Raw genomic sequence first — 22315 nt, 5'->3', positions numbered from 1 at the left:
GGATCCGCCCCCACTCATGCATATTTCCAATCCAGAAAACCAATACACCTCGAAACAAGTCCACCGAGACCTGCGCCGCAACAACTGCATCGCCAAAGCCACGGGCCTCGTCGACACCACGGCCATCACCAAACACTTCGCCAACCAAGTCGCGCACATCAGCGTGCACGCGCAGCGCAAGCTCATCACCCTCCTGTTCTTCTGGGAGGAGGAGCAGAACCGGTGGCGGCTGATGGATGAGGAGGAGGCGGAGATTGAGCGGCAGATGGAGGCCGCGAGGGAGGCGGGGGATGAGGCGATGGTGGGGGCGTTGGAGGGGGCGAGGAGGGTGTTGGAGGGGAATCGGCGGTTGAAGCCGAGTGAGCGGACGGAGAGTGGGGGGAGGGTGGGGGAGGCGGGGGGTGGAGGCGGGGAGGAGGAGTTGCCTGCTTATTCCAAGTGAGCGTTAGTTGGGTGATATTAATGATAATGATGTCAATGTGGAGTGATGAAGTATCGATTCATGATGTGAGCATCTATGATAGTCGTAGTATATAACCATTTGATATCGAAAGCGTAATCTCATCCTCACAGCTAGAGAGTCCATCACGACATCGAGCGTTTCTCATCGCCTCCATGGCCTTCGTAGATCTACACCTTCCCCCCCGCCTCCACCCTCTCCACCTGCAGGGGCTCAACCTTCTCCTCCAACTCCCTCTCCCGCTCAATCTGAAACTGCACCTCCGCCTCCCTACGCCCAAACAGCCCAATCTTCCACCACGGCAAAGAAAACACATGATCCATCTGCTCGAGCGACAGTCCCGCCGTCTCGGGGATGGTGAACCACACCCACACGCCTCCGATGGCGGTGATGGCGAAGAAGAGCCAGAAGGTGCCCTTGGCCGACAGGCCGCCCTGGGCCGGGTCGAGCAGCATGGTGGGCACGGCTTTGGAGTTGGCCCATTGGTTTACTTAATTATGGTGTGTCAGTGTCTGGTTGGGTATGCTATAAGGGGGGTGGTGGGGAGAAGGCTTACTGAAGTGGAAACACATCACCACCGAACTCGTGATGGCGCGGATGCGCAGGGGGTAGATTTCGGCGTTGATGAGGTATTGCACCGAGTTCCAGCCTGTTGCCGAAACAAGTCAGTCAGTCAATCGAACGAACGCACCATGAGTGGATGTGTGGAGACATACCCATCGCCCACCCAAAGCCGGAAACGTAAATCATCACGATCGCGCCCACGGAAGCCGGCTTCTGACTGGCCGTGAGTTTGTACCCTTCTTCCCCCAGATTCGGCACGGCCGTCAGGAAGGATGCTATGTAGAGGATAGCGATGGCTTGCAGAGCGATACCGATGCTCAAGCTGCGCTTCCGGCCAATGACGTCGACGAGGAAGAGGGCGCAGGTGATGGCGGCCACGAACTTGACGACGCCGAAGATGGCCTTTTGCAATCGTCAGTGCATGTTATCTGATAAGCCGCGTGGGATGGATGAGACTAACCGTTGCGAACAAAGACTCCCTCTGACCCTTGGTGCCCAGAAGCGCAAAAAAGTCGACGGCGTAGATGGTAATCGAGCTCGCACCGCTCCACTGCGACAGCAGCTGCGTGCCAAGGCCAAGATACAAGCGGAAGGCGTTCTTCGGAATGAGGAAGATCTCTTTGACCACGCCGAAGAAACCACCACCCATCGTCGCTTCCTGCTCTTCTTCCAACTGCTTCTGAATATCTCGGATTTCCCGCACGACGACCTCGTGGTCAGCGGGCAGGCCACGGATGCGGGCCAGATTGGTGATGGCGTGCTCGGTCTTGCCTTGCTTGACGAGGTAGCGCGGGGACTCGTAGTTGAAGAACGATAGGATGAAGATCAAGCCGGCGAACATCAGGTGGATCGAGGTAGGGATGATCCAGGCTTTGGGGCTGTTCTGGTTAAGGTGTAACGAGCTCCCCCAGACAGCGAAATAGGCAAGCATGATCCCGATGTATACCGAGCCCGCGAAGACGCAAGTGCAGAGACCGCGCACGCTGCGCGGGGCGATCTCGGCGATGTAGACGGGCGCGATGACGGTCGTCTCGCCGATGCCGATGCCTGCGATGAAGCGCCCGGCGTAGACTTGGCCGAGGCGGCCGCCGTTGGTGAGGAAGATGACGATGCCGAGGATCCAGAGGAGGCAGAGTTGGCGGGTGGCCCAGAGGCGACCGATGCGGTCGGCGACGACGAAGGCGAGGAGGGCACCGACGACGCTGCCGATTTGCACCATGCCGACGACGTTGCCGTGGCTGAACAACATGCCACTGTCAGCCTCCAGTCGCCAACATATACGTCTGAGTCCTCGCCTTGCAAGGCGTGGCGTGGTGAAGACAGCGACGATGTATGTGAGATATGGCAGACTCACACGTTCGCGTACTCGGATGCGCTCAGCGCCTTGAGGTGTAGGCTGTTTTGGAAGTGCTTCGTCTTGAAGGTTCCGTTGACGAGGCCTTCGTCAATACCGCGTGCCGCACCCATAATCTAATCGAACGCTGTCAATTCTTGCTCTAACATAGGGAGGGGAGGAGCAGGTACGAACCCCAAAGCTCAGCACGGCGAACCATAGTCGCCAGTTCAGTACTTCGCGTGGGTCTTCACCCAGGCGAAGTCTGAAGATGTTCTGGGGTTTGCCGCCGCCTCCCATTGTGAGAACCAACTGCCTGAGGTTCTTGAACGGGGATGAAGAGGGATGTATCGCACGAAGGAAGAGAGAGAATGCGAGATAGACGGATGAGACGAGGGAGACGCTTGTGAGAGCAGATATGGAACCTTTTTATTCTCACTCACCGCTATCGTGCATCCTCATCCTCGATATGTGCCCCGAGTCGATATAGCGTTACATGCCCTAATGCTCCCCGACACTCCCCATGGGGCTTGGGATCGCAGTCCACGAGACGGGTGTGGGTCTTGGTCACGCGAACCACACGTGCAGCATATCTGCCATCGTGCATACACACGGCCCAGACTCCGATAGGCGATCCACACGACACGAGAAAGAACCGGGCCCAGAGCGATAAGATTCCTTTTGAGATGTCTTGTAGGGCCAAGGTTACGGAGGAGAGCGAACATTGGCAGCAGGGCCAAGGGTTGGCGGGCGTGACGCTCGAAGTGAGGGGAGCACATGTAGTTGTGCTGTGCTTGGGAGAAGGGTGTCTTGGCTGCTTATACGCTGCGGAGCTTTCGGAGAAACTCGTCCCGCCGTACTTGGCGAGCCCAGCATTGGCGACGCCTTCGGACATCGTCCGTATTGGCGTTGACAAAAAGCCTCTGCAGCTCGGCCAAATGTGCGAGGAAGTCGGCCGTTTGTTAGTGCTATCGTGACGGGGCGACGCCCAAGTACGAGACGATGTCTTTGTGGCTCGTTCCAGACCGTGTCAGATATCACTAACGGCTCATGGATGTGTTGAGAGAGCGTATTATTCCTCGGGTACGGCGCCGAAGCACCGCGGAACTCCTGGCCGAATTGATGCTGGTGCTTGCCGTTCGGACATGTTCCTGATCGCCTAGAATGAGTAGTCTCGTCTGCAAACGAGGCTTTAATAGCCGAGACGCGCTTCAGGTGGACTCATAGTCGGTATTCCTCGCGTGCCCTTGGAGTGCTTGAAGAATCTCCGTTGAGCGCATGACAAGCGAACAGTATATTATCAACCGGCATAGGGCCAAATCTCCCGCGTCTTGTTGCGCCAGTGGGGGAGGTTGACCGACTTAAGGTGCAGCAACGCAAGGTCATCTGACCAGCCGTAGGTTCTCTCTGAGACTTACAGTTTCAGCCCGCTGGAGACAGCTCCGCCTTGCAGATCCTGCGAGCTCGTTCAAGCGATGAATACTTCTGCGACTATAATCCTCGACAGAGCATATTGAAAAAACACGGCCTGGCGGCGGGCGGGGACATGTTCATCGCGCTCAAGGAACAGCACTTTGGCCGGTTCGCAGTATAACTTATAAGTCATGCTTAATCATGCCAAAAGCTGCTTCCAGGCAATAGCGCATGCTCGGTCTCCTGCTACCATCATATTGAGGGTTGTCGCGGAAGTCCTGCAATGACGTGCAGAGTCATTGTTTCGAACTCAACGGCTCAATGAAAGAGTTTAGAGTACGATACACGCAGGCTTTGGACGCGGTGCGACCAAATCAAACCCAAAACTTGCCCAATGGGCGCAGTGACGCCAGTTTGGTGAAAGGGAGATTCGCTGATTTGCCAGATTCACGCGGCTTCCAATTTCACGGTGCAGATCTACGAGCGTGGCGCAGGTGGCTCATTGGGTCACGGGGTGTGACGCAGCAGCGGCGATCCGGTTTTCGGTTAGGAAGGAGGCTTGGAATTGAATATACATGTATGGGTTGTGCCTGGCCAACTTCTCTCGATCTTTAATTCTCTATAGAAGACAACTACATACGACGACTGTGTCGCGCAACCACCCTCGCCACACACTTCGACAGCTTGATTAATTGGGTGGTCAAGATGGGCATCGTCAAGGGCGGCGCATTGCGCCTACTGCAAAGCGGCCTCTACGCGATCGAATTCCTTTGCGCTGCCATCATCTTGGGCATTTACTCCTACTTCCTCTCCGTCCTCGCCGACCGCCATCTACCCGTAAGCAGCGCCAACCCCTTCTACTCATGTACCCACCAACTAACGCTCACGTGCTCAACCCAGATCGCCACATGGAAACGCGCCGTCGAAGGCCTCTCCGGCGCAGCATGTCTCTACCTCATCTTCGCCACCATCCTGACCTGCTGCCTCGGCGGCGTCGAAGTCTTCGCCTTCATCGCCATGGTCCTCGACGTCCTCTTCTTCGGCGCCATGATCGCCATCGCCATCCTCACCCGCAGCGGCGCGAGCAAATGTTCCGGCTACGTGACGACACCGCTCGGCAACGGCCAGGCCAGCAGCAGCACTGGTGGCTTCGGCAACGGCGGGTCCGACTCGGGTGAAAACAACGCCACGTACTCGGTCATCCTCCGCACCGCTTGCAAGCTGAACACCGCGTGTTTCGCCGTCGCCCTTATTGCTGCGGTGCTCTTCCTCGTCACGGCTGTCATGCAGATCGCGCTTGTGCGCCATCACAAGAAGGAGAAGCGGTATGGTCCCTCGCCGTCGAACAACTATACCAGTGGCCCGGGCAAGCGCAGGGGCATGTTTGGTCGCAAGAACAAGAAGCACAACGCGACTCACGAGGCCGAGCTAGGCGCTGCAGGTGTCGGTGCGGGTGCTGGTGGACTTGCCGCAGGGCAGCACGACACTCGTCCAAGCCATGAGACGGGCTATACAGGTTCGACCGTCGCGGCACCGGGCACTGCTTCTTACGACAAGGTTGATGCACACCACGGCCACCAGCCGCACGGTACGCATGGTGGTTATTACACTCAACCCCAGGGTACTGGTGTCAACCCGTACGGTTACGACAACAGTCGTACGGCTGGCACCGCCACCAACTACTAGACGAGATATGTGTCGAGCACTGCTTGCGGTGCATCCGCTCTCGGTTGATGGGAGGTGAGCATTTGTATGATTAGATCATGCAGTAATACCCCTTGGGTTGCAATGGATCAAGCGTGGAGTTGCTGGCAGCAGCAGGGATGTACGACATGGCTGTAACGATACGTTGGACGATAATCATAATGTAGTAATGTCTGAATCAGAGTAATCTGCGCTCTCAGACCTAGCTTTGCTCAAGCAACTACCATCATGACCTTGCCTAACATGATCAGAGTGGTATAAGTGCTGCAGCAGCAAACTCCATCCTCGTGGCGGCGTTCACGAAACATCCATCTCATCCCCCGCCTGCCCCCTCCCCCGCCTCTCCTCCACCCTCTTCCTCGTCGCCGCCTTCGCCTCCTCAATCCAAGCCCCATACGTCCCCTCCCTCACCTTGGCCGCCGTAACCCCCTTCATCACGTCCCCAATCAACCCGACGAAATTGTGCCGCCTCAACGCATTCTCCCACCGCCACTCCCGCCTCTTCCGCTCCTCCCGCGCCAGCATCTCCGCATCCCCCGTCTCCCGCGCGCGCACCCGCAAATCCTCACACATGGCGAGAAGATTAAACCGGATCTCCGTCGGCGGGTACCGCGCTATCCGCCGCTGCAGCACGGGGACGACGGCATCGGCGAAGATCTCCGGCGGACACGCTCCCGCGTCGCCATGCCGGATGGGCGCGGGTTGGAGGCCGTCGAGCTCGTAGAGCGTGCTGTTGATGGAGGTGTAGGCGATGAAATGGTACACGTCGTCCTCCTCCGTCGCCAGCCGCGTGTCGTCGGAGACGAAGGGGCTGGAGCGGGCGAAGGAGTTGTGGACGTCGCGGATCAGGGCGCTGTTGCTCAGCGCCTCGCCGCGGATGTCGGAGGGGAAGGCGGAGGTGAAGTCTTTGAATTCGCGCAGCTGGGGGCCGATGTCGATGGCGCCTGCTTCGGCTTCTGCTTCCGCGGAGGCGGAGGAGGTGGAGGCGGAGGCGGAGTCTTTGTTCAGGAGGACGGAGAGAAGGGCTTGCGTGCCGCAGGCGTTTTGGATGGTTTGCGCTGCGAACCAGAGAGGGTGGTTGGTGTTGGTGTCGAAGTCGGTTTGTTCATGTGGGGCTGTTAGGGCGGCGAAGTCGAAGTCGCCGTCGAGAGGTTTGTCGCGTTGTGGCTTCTCGCCTGTGGGGTATTTGAAGAGGAAGATGACGCCGATCGGGTTGAGTTGTTGTAGCGATTCCGGGTCGAGGTCGAGGAGTTCTTCGAATTGCACGTTCTTGACGCCGAGACTCTCGATAAGGAAGGTGAAAACTCCCTGCGCGCAGCATGGGTTAGCTGGACCTTGGCTTGCCACATGGTGTAGGGCAGGAGGGGAGGCGAACGAACGGCGTCGGACTCTCTGTTGGTAGCAGCAACTGTTAGCGGGAGTAAGTGAGCATTGTTTGAAGGTGGTGTTGTTCTTACATCGTATTCCAGCCTGCAGACATGGTAAGTCTCTCCCAAATAAGAAGGCACGCTTTTAATTGTGCAGCAGTGAGTTTCACGTGAGACACGCGACAAATTCCGCGACGGGACAGCTTCAGCACAGACCTACTAGCACAGCACAGCCACTACGTAAGCCAAGACCGGTGGTGCAGCAAGCTTGTGGCGGGCAGCAAGCAAGGTTGGTGAAGGTGGGCGTGGGTGCATGTGACAGCCAACCATCTCGGGTCTGCTTCCACGTTCCTGCAACCGCTCACCTCGCTATCTCTGACTCGAACATACTTTCCAACTCACGTGCCGATCGCCTTTCCATCAAGGCAAGGAGTTGACTCGCGTAACTCGTCGACAAGCTGGCTTCACCCGAGGGTCTGCTGCATCGGCCGAACAAGGTGGAGGATAGCGTGAGTAGCTTGAGCACCACCGACGAGATGTCCTACGCCGACGTCGCCAAGAAGGGCCCGAAACAGAGCGACGAAGAGGTGAGTCCATGAGTATGAGCTTCGCGTCTACGCTATGACGTGCGTGGTGCATGTGGGCTAACCAAGTGATTAACCTGGCGTGGCAGAGTACGAAGTTCCCTCTATTTGACCCCTTATCAGTGTTCATCCGCCCACTAACCCACTCACCCTTACACTGCTAGAGATCCCTCACGCAGTCCCTGAGATCCTGCATGACGACAGCGCAGTCCACACTCTAGACAAAACCTCCGGCAGTCAACACATCCAAGCCATGTCTTACTCCGACCAGCAGAAGGCCTCCGAGGAAGTCGAGCGCAATGCCCAGCAGCTCGAGAACGACGCCAAGGAGACGGCGGACAAGGCCAGCCGTGAAGCTCGCGACTTCATGAAGCGTGCCGAGGAGTCCGCCTCCCGCCTGCAGTCCAAGAGCGCCAAGAAGTACCAGGAGTTCACGCAGCAGGCCAAGGAGGACTGGGACAAGATGTCCAGCGACGCGCAGAAGAAGTACCACGAGTTCAGCCGCGAGGCCGAGAAGCAGGCGGAGAATGCCAAGGTCGAGGGCAAGAAAACTCAGGAATGGGCGGAGAAGAACCAGAATAACCCGGTCGTCATTGGCAATGCGGTTGTGATCACGGCATTGGGTGCGCTGCTCGGTACCAGTGCGTACAGGATGCACAAGGCGGGCACCTTGACCTGGAATGTGATTGGGATGTGGGCGGGTGCGGTTGGGCTGTTCGCTGTTGGCGATTACTATGTGTCGCAGTAAGAGTAGTCCCTACCGTCGCACGATAACGGTACGCTAATTTGTTTTCAGATGGTTCTTCAAGAACAAGTACCCGCCGAAGCACTAGGCGCGTGCAAGCGTTCCAGCACCGGAGCTACCACATACTGATGCTCTCGACTCCTTCTTCAGCTACGATAGCGATGTGTCTCGGACGACGTGGTAAAGACTGCAGTGCAGTGTGAACTACATAGGCATAGGCTAGGCGGATGTAATATATTCATTCCCAGCCAGACGTTCCTTCTCACCCATCTGCCTAAATACGGAGGAAGATGTGGCATGAGTCGACGAGTCGCGGTATGTCGACAGCTTTAATACCGCAGACGGCTAGTGCTGAGCTAACATACGCTTCACAAATGATGGCACGATAGCAAAGGACGGTCTTTTAGATAAGCTTCGCCATCAGGTGAAGCCAATATGCTGCTGACAAACAGGCTGGACCCTGCGCCATATGCGATTGCTTCCACCTTGATGTTAGCAACCTCACTTCACGCCATAGGCTCCTAACACTCCAGCAATGATGATCGATGCGTCACCTCCCGTGGGAATAGAGTTTGCAATCTTCACGCCTCAGAGCATTCGCGATGAGGTGCAGAAACGAAGACATGGCAACAAACGCCGAACTCTATCGGCAGCGGAAAGGATTCGTCCAGCGAAGATGGAGGACCCAAGGTGTCGACACTGCGGTGAACGACATATCCCACCCGTAAGCTTTAACGATTGCTCCGAGGTCAGCCCTCCAGGATCCGAAAGTGCTACTCGCGTCGCCTTACGCTACCACCCCACGTCCGCAGAGACGAGATTGCAGACCAGGCTTGCCCACGATATCTGCGACATGAAGCTCCGCCACTGCTGGTTCGCCTTCATCCCATCCCACCTCGGCCGGCACAAGGCGGTAGATGCTGCAGCAGAAGCGCTGAGTCAAGCCCACCGCTACTACCGAACCATGCGCTTCGATAAATCCGCGCTCGAAGCCGCACTTACCAGCTATGCCCGAGCAGTCTCCCTAGTGCAGAAGTGCATTGAATCGCCTACGGAGCGGTACGAAGACCATACTTTGCTCGCGATTGCCATCTTGTCGCATTATGAGACGCTTATTGGTAACCCTCGCAGCACGTATCTCCGGCATTGGTCCGGAGTCACTGCCTTACTTCTGGCACGATCGTCTAGCTATCCACCGAGCGATCTGGTACGAGCGATGTTCTATTCGATGTGGGACCAGTTGTTCCGAGTGCCTTGTGCAAAAGGCGTCGCTTCTCCGTACGATAATGACCTCTTTCTTAGTATTGAGCCAGCTGCAATCGATGTGATTCCCGATCATGTTGCCAGGCTCAGGCGTACCGGTCAGCAGCTTCTGATACGGCTGCCACGGCTCATTGCCGACGCTCGGAGGATACTAAATGAACCTGAAATAGGTGACGGAACAGTGATAGCGACCATGGGTACCCTAGCAGACACGTACTCAAAAAGCAATAACAGCGCATCCGAAGATAAGATGTTACACGACCTACGCGTTGCTCGGACCGAACGTCCAGTCGACCGCGCAATCACGCCTTTTTCATTCGTCTTCGAAAGCAGCGAAGTGTTTTCTGCCGCCGTCTTCTACTGGCAGACACGCTTGAACCTCGTCAACCTTTGCGTCTACCTCATGCGCAGCTTGCCGGACCTGCTTTGGCCGACGTCGGACTCTGCAAACCTGAGTCTCACAGGCCTAGAAATCGAACAAGCTCGCCTCGCCGCAGACATCGTCATGTCCATATCCCACGGTCGCACGAAAGGCGACTTCGGCATGGTCTTCCTTACGCAAGCCCTTCTGGCAGTGTGGAGCGCCTTGTCGTACAAGGATGGTATCTGGCGCGGGACGGTGAGTGTCGACAGACTGAGGAGTTGGACGCTAAGCTGCATTTATGACTCTCTGGGTGCCCAAGGCCGCGGCAAGCAAGCTGTACGCCTAGTTGAGGCTGCTAGTCAAGCGCTTATGGGAGGGCCGTTGGCGGACTGGAGCGGACTTATGGGCCTGTGATGTCCTTACAGCCTTCTTGAGCGCTCAGCATTCCAATGCGCTTGACCACGTTCCACTCTGCGAAACGGCTTCTTAGACAGGAATGCGGACTACATCCCATAGACCGTCCACATTCGAAGCTCCACATTCGAAGCGATACCGCTGCGGCGGTACTGCTCGGGGAAGCACCACTCAGCACGTGGACGGACATTTTGCAGAGGGTGCTGAACACTGATTGGCGGACATGCGCTTCATTCTAAGACTTGCTATGTTCGATGAAGTCGTCGCTAACCATTCACTCGTTGGCCTGCCGGGGTACGTCACGATCCAGCAGCTTAGTCCTGCACGTGGGGTAAAGGCTGAGCTTCAACTTGTCTGATGTACCTCCTACCAGCATCTACACCTTGTGGAGGCTATGCAAGGCTAAGAAGACGAAAGAGGTAGGTCGCAAATATGCGTCCGCCTTTGCAACGTGCGAGACGGAAGAGCTACAAATTCCGTATATATCCTCCTACTGCATCCGCAACCACCGCTGTCACCTCCCTATACCTAGGCGAGTGATTCGGCTCGCAACCAGAGCGAGATGTCTTCCTTCAAGTATCTCTTATTGCACGGTCTGCTTGCATCTCTTACCACTAGCCATGGTCTCCAACGTCGAGCAAGTGCGCTTGATCAAACGCTGACAAACACCATCCCAAATTTGTCCGGGCCGATTCTGTACTTCAATGGCTCCGGTCCGGTGCCTGGCATCAATGTCACCACACCAGAGCCAGCGCCATTGCCAGCATTGTCAACGCAGCAAATCACTAATTCTGTCCTGCAGGAGCTCTACGCGATAGGGACCGGTAAGTTGGGTAACAACATCTGCCAGATATGTCAGTCGAGCCTAGAAGTCCTGCACCTCGCTTCTCTCGTGCTCTCGCAGGACAGTATCACGCAGATCCTCATCGACAGCTGCGTGGCCTTCAATCTAACCGCCTATACGGACGGTGGGTCTTGTCAGTCCTATGTTTCTGGCACGGGCGGCCTGGGGCCATACGCTGCCCAACTACTGCAGAAGATGAGTCTCGCTACCGGTGATATGCAAGCGTTCTGCTACTACGAGTTTTCGCTCTGTCCTGCGCCGCCCGTGGTGGCCATTAATGAGAGCGAGTGGTTCACGCCGAAGCCGGCTAGCAAGATGGTCGCGCCGCCTCCTTCTGGCAGGACAGTTAATGTACTGCATTTCAGTGACTGGCACAGTAAGTCCATTACCATTACAACTTCGGCCGTGATCGATCGCTTACCGTCTGGCAGTGGACCCGCGCTTCGATGTCGGTTCGGAGGCGAATTGCACCAATGGACTGTGCTGCCGTTTCGACTCTGTCAATTCTGCACTGCATACCACTACATCTAACGCTTCTCTGCCCGCCTCTCGCTTTGGCGACTTTCTCTGCGACACACCCCCCGACCTTGGACTCTCCGCTTTCCAGAGTATGCGGCAGAACGTGAACTTCTCTTCAGTGCCATTCGCGATCGTACGTCAGCGATGAACACATCGAATGTCCACCGTATGCATCGTTACTGACAGGCTCTCACATCGTAGTTCACCGGCGATATAGTATCGCATGACCGAACCAACCAAGAGAGCCAGGCGCTCACGTCTTACGAGGAGCAGATCGCTTACGACACCTTCAAGGCCCAGCTTGGTAACATACCGGTCTACGCTACTCTGGGGAACCACGACAGCTGGCCATCGGGCTTCAACGAGCCGAACGGTTTCCGTAACGACTCGCTACCGAATGAGATGTCCTGGAACTACCAGCTTGTCTCGGCAGCATGGCAGAAAGAAGGCTGGTTGGACGAAGTCGCCGCGTACTATGCTGCTACACATTATGGCGCTTACGCCACGACGACCTCGTCTGGACTCAGAATCATTTCCATCAACTCTGATTTCTGGTAAGCGCAGCGCTGTGTAGTTTCATCCCACCTGACTGACCCTCCCATCCATCACTCTGCAGGTATACTCCCAATATCTTCAACTACTACAACTATACCAACCCCGACAAGAGCGGTATCCTGCGCTTCCTGGCTGGTGAGCTTGCGAGTGCTGAGCAGGCAGGCCAACGGGTGTGGATTCTGGGCCATGTACCAAGCGGTGGATCCTCGGCCGTGGCCAATCCTTCTGTGCTTTTCCACAGTATTGTGGCACGCTATTCGCCCGCTACTATTGCGGGAATGTGAGTTGGCTACATCATGTAGACAGACGATTGTTTTCCGGGCTGACCAACGATAGCTTCTTCGGGCACACTCACAAAGATCAAAAGCAGATCTTCTACGATCTTCAGCGCGGCAATGTGTCTGCGAACAGCAGCAGCGTCGTTACCAACTACACAAACATCAACTACAACGCTCCAATCAGCGTGGCTTATATTGGTCCGTCAATCGTCCCTCTCACGAACTACAATGCTGGCTGGTCTGTGTATCAGGTCGATGCCGCAACTTTTGAAATTGTTAACGGCCAGACCTACTTCGCCAACATCTCGAACAGTCTCACCTGGAATTCGGAACCGGTATGGGAGTTTGAGTACGATATCCGCACAATCTACGACCCGACGCATCAGTGGCCCGCGACGGCTCCACTCAACGCCACGTTCTGGGACAACGTGACACAACGCATGATGAGCAACAACACCTTGATATCTGAATATTTGTACCTGTCGACGAAGCAGAGCGCAAGGACACCGGCTTGTACCGGCAACTGTCTGAGGACCAGTATCTGTCAGATACGTTCCTCCAATAGGGCGGTCTTCGATACTTGTTGATCCGTAATTGCGAGCAAGCTGCAGGCTCATGTGGCAAGAATTCCTACTCGCGATAGATTCAATGTTCGTAAGTACACTCAGCCATGAGCGATGGTAGAAATGAGTGTAGCCTCGATTCGCGCTGCCTGAAGGTCTCTGTCGAGTGCGTTGTAAAAGACCGGCAGCGCTACCAAACGTTTTTGGATCAGGGACTGCTCTACGAGTTGTTTAGGAGCAATTGTGTACCCGCACTCGGTGCCTGTACGAACTTGAGAAGCATTAAGTAGACTTGTCGACCTAAGAATTGAGAAATCACGCGGCAACCACATCCGAAAAGCCCTGCGAGAGACGGAAGACTCCATCCTTGGCGCGGAGCTTCGACACTGGTCGCTTTCTCATCCTCCCGCATTGCCCTACTGTACAGCCCCACCGGCATAGCATGGCAGCTCTGCGACTGTAGCAAGCTTCGCGAGGCTGTTCATGGTCCACGGCCGACATTGCCTCACGATCGCTGAGAGCATCATGCAAGTCCCTTGCCCATGTCGTGCCACTGATGTACCACATGTCGCTTGTTCGCAAGTGGGGCGTTTCAGGCGACCGACCAGGCACGGCCGCTGAGGATCGAGGCGGATTGGCTTCGCTGCTACTGCAGCCGTACGCATCCTACAAAGGCGGTCGAGACTGTGGGAGACAAGCCCTCATCATCAGGGATTTATATCAAACCCTTGTGGGGAACGGTGTTGTTCGCCGAAGTGATGCAGCTCACATGCTGAAATAGTGTCGCAGATGGATCCTCTGTATTCACGACTGCGGGACGACACTGCAAGCGACTGTGGTGGCTGGCTGATCATCAATTACGCGGTATAAGCATGCTGCAGGCGCCATGCATTGCAAGCTGATCGCTCTCAGGCAGCCTTGGCAGGATTGACGAAGGTCAGCAGCAGCAGGTACAGTAGGCTTCTTATTATACCAAGTTTGTTCATTTCGCTCTCCGCGGAGAGAACCTCTAGCACTAGCCAGCTGGATACCTTGAAATACACCTAAGATGCATCTTCGCAAGACCCTACCACCGCTTATCTTCTTCTCCGGTGCATCTTCGTTTCCTCTGTTTCCGTACGGTAACATCAAGACCGCAATTGCGGCCAGCTGCCAAGAGCTCGCGCAATGGTTTGGCTTGCCGCCCATCCTTGCAAACGGGGAGTGGAGCGGCTGGAGCAACTCTTACCTTAACAACCGATTCGTGGCGCACAATGCTGAAGTGTCCTCGAACGCCATCTCATCTCTGACACAGCGCTGCAAGATCAGCTTCGAAGAGGGTGTCAGCGCTCCGCCGGCATTGTTGGGCGATATTGCGTACTTTCCGACGTGGTCAGGAGCATTTGTCGCCTATAACTATGTTACCTGCCAAGCGGTCTGGCAAACCAACAGTAAATCTGACGCTTCAGAACGCTTTGGAAGAGCTAGCTGATTTCAAGCAGTCACGGCTTATTTGATCGAGTATGGCGTTCCAACTGTGGAACAACTCTCGTTCATACCAGTCAGCTCTCGCACGAGCCCACAAATTGATCAGAAGCAGAATGTTCTGTACGCTGGATCGCTGCTCCACGCGCTGCTCTTTGCCATGGACCTCAGGAGTGGTACCATTTTGGGGCAGATACCGATCAACGATCATCCGCTTGCTATCATAACGCAGAGGTACACAGTCAAGCCTGCTACCCCTGCTCATGTATTAATACATCGCTGACGTGTAGCGTTATCCTTCGATAGCCCTACGTTCTATAACGGCAAAGTCTTTGTTGGAGCTTCAAGTTCGGAAATCTCTGTTGCATCGATTCCCGGATACCCATGCTGCAACTTCACCGGCAATTTTGGCGCCTATACATTCAATCGATCTACCGGGACCTTTGCACGTGATTGGCTCGTCAACTCCATTGAGAACGTTGTTATCGGCCCGGGAGGTTGGGCAGGAGCATCAGTATGGGGAAGTCAGCCGTCCATTGATGTGCAGCGATCTCAGGTCTTCTACGGCACTGGTAATATGTAGGGTTTGCTTCCTTTCGTTAAGCTTGGAGCGAGCATTGTTCGCTGATGCAGTATCCAGCTATACGGTCCCTGCAACCGTGCAGGCGTGCGTCAATGATGTGACTGCCAGGAACAGTTCTGACGACTCAGCATGCTACAATTACGCAGATGTAAAGCAGCAGTCCATTGTTGCAGTCGACATCGCCAGTGGCCGTGTCAACTGGCAACAAGAGATTACACCACTTGGTGCGTGGACGCTGGCTTGTGGTATCCCGGGATTGGCTCCTGCCCAACCGAGCTGTCCTCCCTTTCCCGGCCCTGATGCAGATTTCGGGTGAGTCTCCGATTCCCACTTGTGGCAAATTGTGTGTTGACCGTGACTGAAGTATGGCTCCGGCTTTTGTCGCCGGTGCTCATGCTAACACACCGGGCCGCCGCGATGTTGTAGTTACCGGACAGAAGAGTGGCGTCCTGTTCGCTATGGATGCCGAAAACGGCACGATCTACTGGGCCACACAGGTACTCGCCAGATTTCTCATTGCCAATGCTTGCAGGCAACGCTGACGGATCGGAATAGACAAGCCCAGATTCCGGCAGCAACGGTGGTCTTTCATGGGGTATAGCTGTTGACCAGCAGTCCGTGTACTTCACCGCCATCAACTCAGGTCAAACCGCCTGGACGCTGCAGCCATCCGGTGTTGCGACCAACGCAAGCGCATACGGCGCTGCTGCCCTCAACAGTGGCACGCTACTCTGGGAGGTGCCAGTACCTAACGACTATGTCGCCTATTCCGCGCCTACTGTCGTAAATGACGTAGTGCTCGTAAGCGCTGCGGGCCGCTTCTACTTCGTTCCGCCGCCAGGAACTCAGGGAGCACTCATCGCCCTGGACAAGTTTACGGGTCAAGTGTTGGAGTATGTACCGACTGATCAGGCAACATGGGGCAGTGTCGCCGTGCAAGATGAGTACCTCTTCCTGGGCTCCGGTTACTCTTATGTTACAAACGGCACTGGCTCGTTCAATGTTTACACGGTCACCAAATAGTAGCGATTGGTTTCCCAACATCGCACGAAGGGAAAGACGATATCGTCTCACAGAAGGCTACTGTAACACGTGAGGGAGTGTAAAGCAGTCGAACGAAGGGGATATAAGCATTCAGCATCTATAGTCTATCGGTTAAAGTCCCTTGATTGGTGCGTGGCCTTTGTTCAAAGCTCAGCTGTCCCAAGGCATGCTGGCCTTAGGCTGCGACCCCTCGTAGCACCATTGCAAAGGCACATTTCGATATTACTGTACTTGCCTTACGTCTAACTGTCTCGCGGCACGCCTGAGAAGCGTGTGAAAGGCTGCTGTTAAACAAGGCTGGAGGGGGCGTGAGAACACCATGGAGCTAACACAATTCATCGCTACCCGGCGAGAAGCTCTACTTGTTGGCGACTACAGCACCTATCGAGCACAACTGTCGCGGCAACTGCTCGCTCTGCGCAAACGGCTCGGTCGAGCAACACCGAAGCGGGAAAAGTTCGCAAAGCGAGACGTAACGGCCGAGGACGTTGGGAGTAACCACGAGTTCGCACACCTACTGCTGCTCACCAGTGAGCGAGCATGGGCCCATGCGATGTACATGAAAGCTAGCCACAGTGAAGGCGCTAGCGGGAAGGGGATCACGGGGAGTACTCGAAGCCACATCATCTCTCGATTAGCCAAGGCAGCGAAGATTGCCAAAGAGCTGCTGGAGCTTCTTGGCAATCGCGAGGCCAGCAACGCCAATGATGACGGTGTGTTGGAGGCACGAGCATATCATGCCACATTGGCAGGGAGCGAAGAATTTGAGAAGCAGTCAGAAGGCCAACGCTCCGCCGACAATCAGTCGAGCGAGAAGCGATGGGAGCCTTGCTTGCGGCACTACTCCGAAGCAAGGGTCATCTATGCCGCATTCTATGAGAAGACCAAAAAGGAAGTTTTCAAAGACATACTTGCAGGCACCGTAGACCCAACCATACGGTATGCGGCGTATCAAGCGCATCTGTCTCGCACGATAGCAATTTCAACGATCGCCAAACGTTACTTCGCGTCCGATGATGAGGAGCTTGTGCGAATGGTTCAGCAACTTGATCAGTATGCTCTAAAAGACAAGCTGGAGCCGAAGTCAGAAGACGAGAAGAAGTCTTCGCCGCAGGAAGTGCCAAGCAGCGTTACGTGGCGAGGACGAAAAGCCAACATTGTAGACGCCTCTATTGGCCAAGCTTTAGCGAGCGTAACAACAGCACAAGGCCGGCTAAGCGCACACTTGAAATCCAACCCTTCTGCCCCAAGTCGCGAACAGGCTGCGGCGTACGACGACGTATTAACTGCAGCGCAAGACGCTGCCGACGCCACCAAACGTGCTACAGATGAGCTGGAGAAGGAACGGGTTGATGAGGGCGACCCTCGGATGCAAGATCTTCGAGTGACCAGCCTTAGGGTCAACTACGACCTAGTCAGTTGGCGAGTCGGCCGCAATCGTGTTCTCATCGGTGAGAAAGATGGACTTACCTTCACCGCTCAGCGGTCGAAGCAGCCGAAACGGCCGCGCAGAGATGGGACAACATATCCTGCGAAAGAAGAGCCGCGCTCGCGCAAGCTTGCACGGCTAAGGGAGAGGGTGGTGTTGTACGACGCAACAATTCAAAGCATCAATTCAGTCAAAGACCTCCGTGGTGCAATGCGAGACGCCAGTTTCGTAGAGGAGCTAGACAGCAAGGCTGCTTACTTCCGTGCGCTGAAGTGCGTAAACATAAGCTATTCGCATGCCATGCTCGGCAGCCACCTGAACGCTCTCGCGTTGCTTAGCCGCGCAAAAGGCTTGCTTTCAGCAGCCTTGCCAACCATCTCGCAGCAATCGCCGGCAGACATCGACGCGCCTCCGACGCTACATGTCTTGACCTCAACAGCGGAAGCCGTGGACAAGCATGTGTCCGCTCTGCTTTCTCGCGCTCACGCAATCGTTGAGATGCACAAGCTCGAAGAAAATGCCCGTGTTGCAGCAGAGAAGCACATGACTTCCGCTCTGCCGCTGGTGCAGAACCTGAACGCATTCCCCACGCCTGGCGTACAAGTGGACCTCAAAAACCTTGTACAGTATCCGCCGAAGATACAGCCTGTTCCTGTCAAACCGCTATTCTTGGATGTGGCATGGAATTACATCGAGTATCCGGGCCGCAAGGCACAGGTAGCCACGAACCCTGCCGCTCCGGCCCCGGCGGACGAAAAGATGGTCAATGGGGTGGATGAGAAGCCGCAGGAGAAGAAGAGAGGGTGGTTTGGCTTCGGGCGGTGAAGAAGCATTGTACCTTACGCCACATTGGTGACTTGGGGATATGAGACCTGACGAATTACGTCGATTCCGCCTGAAATTGTGTTTGACGCAGCTACGCTAGTCCTTTGGCACAGGAGCAAACTTGCTCATCTTCCTCAGCTTCAGTCCGTATTTCATGAAGATCAGCGGCACAGGCAGCGCTAAACATGCCACAGCGCCGAGTACACTGAATCCAGGTCCGACTCCCATATGAAGGAACATGGGTCGCGCTGCCAAGGGCAAGCCGCATGCGAAGATCGAGCGCAGAAAGGTGTTTGCCGATGTCGCTGAAGCGGCATACAAGGCGTAGGTATCGACCAGGAAATTGATGCACTGTTGGAAGATTACGTTGAAGCCGGCACCGATGAAGATTGTGGCAACAGTTGGGACAGCCCAGTGTATCGAGACATTGCCTGCTGTCCATCCAAACCTGTTGATCTGTCAGCAATGTACGCATTGCCGATTGCGCCCGCATCAACATACCAGAACAGTCCAATGACGAACAAGAAGCCGCCAATAAGCATGGGCGGTAACCGAGCCTCAGGGACGGCACGGCCTTTGTTCGCTTTCACGATGCGGGCGTAGCGCGGCTGGTTGGCGAGGTTGATGCCCATAGCAAATAGGACGCCAACGAACAACCCAAGGAACGGCAGCGTGGAAGTTACAGTGCCCCAGCCTCTTATCTCGGCGTAGCAAATCGGAAAGACCTCTAATGTCAGATACAGCAAGCCGTAGACAAAGCTCGCGTAAACGGCAATGCAAGCGACCATGGGCTCGGTCAGTAGCATTTTTAATGGTCGACTGACGTGCTGGGTGAGGATGTTTGTAAAGGTGATGCGAACTGCCTCGTGCGGGTGCCAGTATCTGTTGTCACCCTTTTCCTTCCGGAGACGCTGCGCCTTGCGTTTAAGCAACACCGGACCGTAACATTCTGGCATGAGCACGAGTGCCAGGGCGAAAACGGTGAAGACCCAGATTGCTTCGATGTACTCCGTCCACCGCCAGCCAAGATTCGAGTTGACGGTCAAGGCAGAACCAATCAACGGCCCAATAGTCGGACCACCCACGACGCAGACGGCATAGAAGGTCACCGCTATGCCACGGGCTTGCGCCGCATACATGTCACCAAGTGCCGCTCCGACATTCGAGACAGGAGCGCTGCCGAAAACGCCGCCGAAGAAGCGGGTCACGAGGACGGCAGCAATGTTCTTGCTCGTTGCGGTACCAATGGAAAACAGCCCTAAGACGAAGAGCGGTGGTAGCATAGAGACTTTGCGTCCGTAAGTCTCGGAGACGGGCGCCCAGAGTAGCGGCCTGAATGTGACAAGTCAGTCCAAACCGATGTAGCTCAGCCGCTTCCCGACGTACCCAAGAGCAAACCCCAACACGTAGAGCGAGATCGTCAGAACCATCACCTCCTCGCTAACACCCAGATACGATGCAATAAAAGGCTCCGCAGGCGCAATAATACTCGACCCTAACGAAGCGCTCAACGCCAGCATACCGAGCAGGAATGTGATAAATGCCTTGTACAAGGTACTCCAGTTTCGGGGGTTTGTCGTCTCGCCTGGCTCCCACTCTACCTTGAAGGCGGGATCCTTTTCCAGCTTTGATTGTGCCTGTTGTAGTTGTTCGCCATCCTGTCGTTGGTGTTGCTGCTGCTCCGGCACTGGAGGTTGCTGTGAGCCAGACGGTTCGTCTTGCTTTTCGAGATCTGCTAATTCATGGCCTTCGTCATCGGATGCTCTGGGATTGGGATGTTGTAGGTGCGCCGAAGAGTCGTTGTAATACGAAGACTGGTCTAGCTTCTCGCCATCGAATGTATCAAGCTTCTCCCACGAAGCTTGGCTTGAAGCCGGAAGCGAGTGATCCATCCCGAGGTGCTTGGCAGTCAGTATCGTTGCAGTGGCGAAACACAATTTCTGGGCCAGAAGTGCTCAGGTATTGTATAGAATTATTGTAGAGAACAACGGAACGGCCGAACGGAACGTTACCAACCTTGGCGTCCCTCTGACGAGCCATACTCGCGTCACGGTTAAGGCGGCACGTAGTCGCAGGCGGTCGGCATCAATGAGCGGGTGACGCTGATGCTGCAGGGAAATGCTGAGGCGCTCTTTTCGGCACGACATTGCCGTGACAGCGGGAGCGTCCGATAACGGCGCGGTGCAGCCGCTCGAAGCGTGCGTTGACTGCTCTTTGAACGAATTAATGGATACTGGTGGCTCTCGGTTAAACATGTTCGAGCTTACTTTCGAGCTTGTGTTCCCAGTGGCATCTGCGCAATTATTCAGAATTTACGAAAAATGGGGTGACATGATCGTGCAAACGTGCAAGCCGCGCTACGTTTCGGCAGGCTCCTGTTTGATTTCACTTGTGAACATGGGCTCTAGCTTTGTTCCCTCGCCCCCGAAGTCAGATCCGCTGTCACTGACTCCTTCCGGAGCGCTGATGGTGCTCAGTCGCTGAGGTGCGTCATCGTCTTTCAGCAGCGTCTCCGTCGCGGACAATCTGCTCGATCCGGGAGATTGGGGTATCGTCTTCCTGGGCCGCCTCGTCGTACTTGTAGAGCTGCCTCGTCGGTGTCGATTAGTGCTCTCTTCAGGCGTCGGAGTCGTGCTGCGTGAGGACGATCTGGAATGTGTTCTCGAGTCTGACCCGGAGCGTAACAGCATGCCTTCCTTCTCCCCACGTCGTAACGAGCGCTGCTTGTCTTTCAGCACCTCTGCGCTTGGCTTCTCTCTGAGGGCAAGACGGTCGAGTTCCAGCTGTCTTCGAGACTTGCCACTCAAAGTGCGCATGCTCCTCCACCCTCTCCAGCCTGTCCACCACAGCCAACCACCTTCGCGTCGCGCGATCTCGCGTCGACGAGCCTTGACGATCTTACGTAGCTCATTGCGGCGAGCATTCTCGCGCTCCCAGTACTCCATACGGTAGTTCTCCCAACCTTCTCGGAAGTCTGGTGAGAAAGGCTTAGGCAGTAGCAGTAATTTGAGCACGTCGCCCGAGGGCGCAATGTCTTCTTCAATCAGTCCGTAACGAGAGGCATGCTGGTTCCAGTGCTCCTTCGCACCGCCCACGGAACCAGCTTCGATGTCGCGAGGCACGACCTGAAAATTGACGCGCTGCTCTCGAAACAAGAACCATGGATCCAGCATCCCCACCCATAATCCCAACTCGGATAGGAGACTTCCCTTGATGACCACCACCTTCATGTTGAAGCCTCGCAGGCCTCGATTGGTGGTGCCTACGAACCTTCTGGGCCAGCGGACGCCGCGCTCGTACATGCCGGTGCCATAGAACAAGAAGAGCGTAACGACACCTCCGCACCAGCCGAGCTTCTCCACACTCTCGATCACCCAGTACACACTACCACCGACACCACTGCCGTCTTCTCGAGGGCGGAAGTAGAGGAGATAGGTGAAGATAGCCGACCACGCGGTGAGCGTGGCCAGAAGCAGTAGGTGCAATCTCAATCGCGCACGCAAATTGAGATACTGCAGTCGGAGAGATGACTCGAGAATGAGCATGTTTAGGTAGATCTGTGGTGGGCTTGACGGGAGGTTGTCACGTGGGTCATTGGTGCTTTGGTTGGGAAGGTGCGGGGCGGTGATGGATGGAGAGCTTGCAGAGGCTTTCGCTGACTGCGCAACCTGGGTGGGAGAGACATTGGGAGGTGGCTATACAGATCTCATCAGTAACTGCACGTCTGCACTTGTGGGTGCCCGTCGCCATACCGCGCCCTTGACGATCTGGTCCAGCTTACTGGCACTCATCGTGCTGGTGTTGCGCGGGGACCGTCAGGTGTCGTAAACCCACCGGACTGGTTACATGAGGCCTACAGAGGCATGGACATGGATCTCACACTGTCGCTGAATATTCCTGCAGTATGTTGACCATCAGAATGGTTCCGGCGCAAACGAAGAGGGAGCTGACAACCAACACAGGGTTAGAAGGCCGAGCGGGCCGACGCCGGCAGATCTCC

The 22315-nt window shown here is 55.6% G+C and overlaps 12 protein-coding genes across 12 annotated transcripts in view; 8 read left to right on the top strand and 4 right to left on the bottom strand.

Moving 5' to 3' along the window:
- The window catches only part of BAUCODRAFT_156653 (uncharacterized protein), a gene marked incomplete at its 3' end in the record, with an annotated part of 1270 nt that extends 828 nt beyond the window's left edge, over window positions 1–442 (top strand). Inside the window, exon 2 of the mRNA XM_007678354.1 lies at window positions 36–442. Within this exon, the coding sequence (XP_007676544.1) occupies window positions 36–442 (407 nt within the window). The remainder of the gene's footprint in view (window positions 1–35) is intronic.
- Window positions 443–630: 188 nt separating this feature from the next.
- BAUCODRAFT_70045 (uncharacterized protein) lies at window positions 631–2657 on the bottom strand (the record flags this gene model as incomplete). Its single annotated transcript, XM_007678088.1, has 6 exons — window positions 631–950; window positions 1017–1109; window positions 1177–1426; window positions 1485–2262; window positions 2379–2494; window positions 2553–2657. The coding sequence occupies 6 exons, from the start codon at window positions 2655–2657 to the stop codon at window positions 631–633; spliced, it is 1662 nt and encodes a 553-aa protein (XP_007676278.1).
- A 263-nt stretch (window positions 2658–2920) lies between these two features.
- Window positions 2921–3456, top strand: BAUCODRAFT_477419 (uncharacterized protein). Its single transcript, XM_007678353.1, has one exon. It carries the CDS (start codon window positions 3044–3046, stop codon window positions 3332–3334), a length of 291 nt encoding a protein of 96 aa, XP_007676543.1. The 5' UTR covers window positions 2921–3043; the 3' UTR covers window positions 3335–3456.
- Window positions 3457–4475: 1019 nt separating this feature from the next.
- BAUCODRAFT_70359 (uncharacterized protein) lies at window positions 4476–5456 on the top strand (the record flags this gene model as incomplete). The annotated part of the gene is made up of 2 exons (XM_007678120.1): window positions 4476–4607; window positions 4671–5456. 2 exons carry the CDS (start codon window positions 4476–4478, stop codon window positions 5454–5456), a joined length of 918 nt encoding a protein of 305 aa, XP_007676310.1.
- A 315-nt stretch (window positions 5457–5771) lies between these two features.
- On the bottom strand, window positions 5772–6991 carry BAUCODRAFT_131075 (uncharacterized protein; the record flags this gene model as incomplete). The annotated part of the gene is made up of 2 exons (XM_007678352.1): window positions 6932–6991; window positions 5772–6882 (listed from the first exon to the last, which is right to left on the bottom strand). The coding sequence occupies exons 1-2, from the start codon at window positions 6952–6954 to the stop codon at window positions 5772–5774; spliced, it is 1134 nt and encodes a 377-aa protein (XP_007676542.1). The 5' UTR covers window positions 6955–6991.
- Window positions 6992–7245: 254 nt separating this feature from the next.
- BAUCODRAFT_33855 (uncharacterized protein) lies at window positions 7246–8349 on the top strand. The gene is made up of 3 exons (XM_007677906.1): window positions 7246–7428; window positions 7589–8169; window positions 8222–8349. The coding sequence occupies exons 1-3, from the start codon at window positions 7378–7380 to the stop codon at window positions 8256–8258; spliced, it is 669 nt and encodes a 222-aa protein (XP_007676096.1). The 5' UTR covers window positions 7246–7377; the 3' UTR covers window positions 8259–8349.
- Window positions 8350–9023: 674 nt separating this feature from the next.
- Window positions 9024–10211, top strand: BAUCODRAFT_148093 (uncharacterized protein; the record flags this gene model as incomplete). The annotated part of the gene is made up of 1 exon (XM_007678351.1): window positions 9024–10211. One exon carries the CDS (start codon window positions 9024–9026, stop codon window positions 10209–10211), a length of 1188 nt encoding a protein of 395 aa, XP_007676541.1.
- A 562-nt stretch (window positions 10212–10773) lies between these two features.
- Window positions 10774–12994, top strand: BAUCODRAFT_24254 (uncharacterized protein; the record flags this gene model as incomplete). Its single annotated transcript, XM_007677803.1, has 5 exons — window positions 10774–11431; window positions 11487–11707; window positions 11776–12128; window positions 12191–12409; window positions 12436–12994. 5 exons carry the CDS (start codon window positions 10774–10776, stop codon window positions 12992–12994), a joined length of 2010 nt encoding a protein of 669 aa, XP_007675993.1.
- Window positions 12995–13911: 917 nt separating this feature from the next.
- Window positions 13912–15452, top strand: BAUCODRAFT_33851 (uncharacterized protein). Its single transcript, XM_007677905.1, has 4 exons — window positions 13912–14400; window positions 14452–14668; window positions 14741–15329; window positions 15382–15452. The coding sequence occupies exons 1-3, from the start codon at window positions 14019–14021 to the stop codon at window positions 15015–15017; spliced, it is 876 nt and encodes a 291-aa protein (XP_007676095.1). The 5' UTR covers window positions 13912–14018; the 3' UTR covers window positions 15018–15329; window positions 15382–15452.
- Window positions 15453–16380: 928 nt separating this feature from the next.
- On the top strand, window positions 16381–18315 carry BAUCODRAFT_69954 (uncharacterized protein; the record flags this gene model as incomplete). Its single annotated transcript, XM_007678086.1, has 1 exon — window positions 16381–18315. The coding sequence occupies one exon, from the start codon at window positions 16381–16383 to the stop codon at window positions 18313–18315; it is 1935 nt and encodes a 644-aa protein (XP_007676276.1).
- Window positions 18316–18363: 48 nt separating this feature from the next.
- On the bottom strand, window positions 18364–20412 carry BAUCODRAFT_476915 (uncharacterized protein). The gene is made up of 3 exons (XM_007678350.1): window positions 19702–20412; window positions 18817–19647; window positions 18364–18763 (listed from the first exon to the last, which is right to left on the bottom strand). Exons 1-3 carry the CDS (start codon window positions 20205–20207, stop codon window positions 18412–18414), a joined length of 1689 nt encoding a protein of 562 aa, XP_007676540.1. The 5' UTR covers window positions 20208–20412; the 3' UTR covers window positions 18364–18411.
- A 51-nt stretch (window positions 20413–20463) lies between these two features.
- On the bottom strand, window positions 20464–22242 carry BAUCODRAFT_139299 (uncharacterized protein). Its single transcript, XM_007678349.1, has 2 exons — window positions 22068–22242; window positions 20464–22010 (listed from the first exon to the last, which is right to left on the bottom strand). The coding sequence occupies exons 1-2, from the start codon at window positions 22104–22106 to the stop codon at window positions 20673–20675; spliced, it is 1377 nt and encodes a 458-aa protein (XP_007676539.1). The 5' UTR covers window positions 22107–22242; the 3' UTR covers window positions 20464–20672.
- Window positions 22243–22315: the final 73 nt, after the last annotated feature.

This window comes from Baudoinia panamericana (genome assembly GCF_000338955.1).
Source record: "Baudoinia panamericana UAMH 10762 unplaced genomic scaffold BAUCOscaffold_6, whole genome shotgun sequence".
NCBI lineage: Eukaryota > Fungi > Ascomycota > Dothideomycetes > Mycosphaerellales > Teratosphaeriaceae > Baudoinia > Baudoinia panamericana.
The sequence above is the reverse complement of the archived record's forward strand: the minus strand, read 5'-3'. Positions and strand labels throughout refer to the sequence as shown.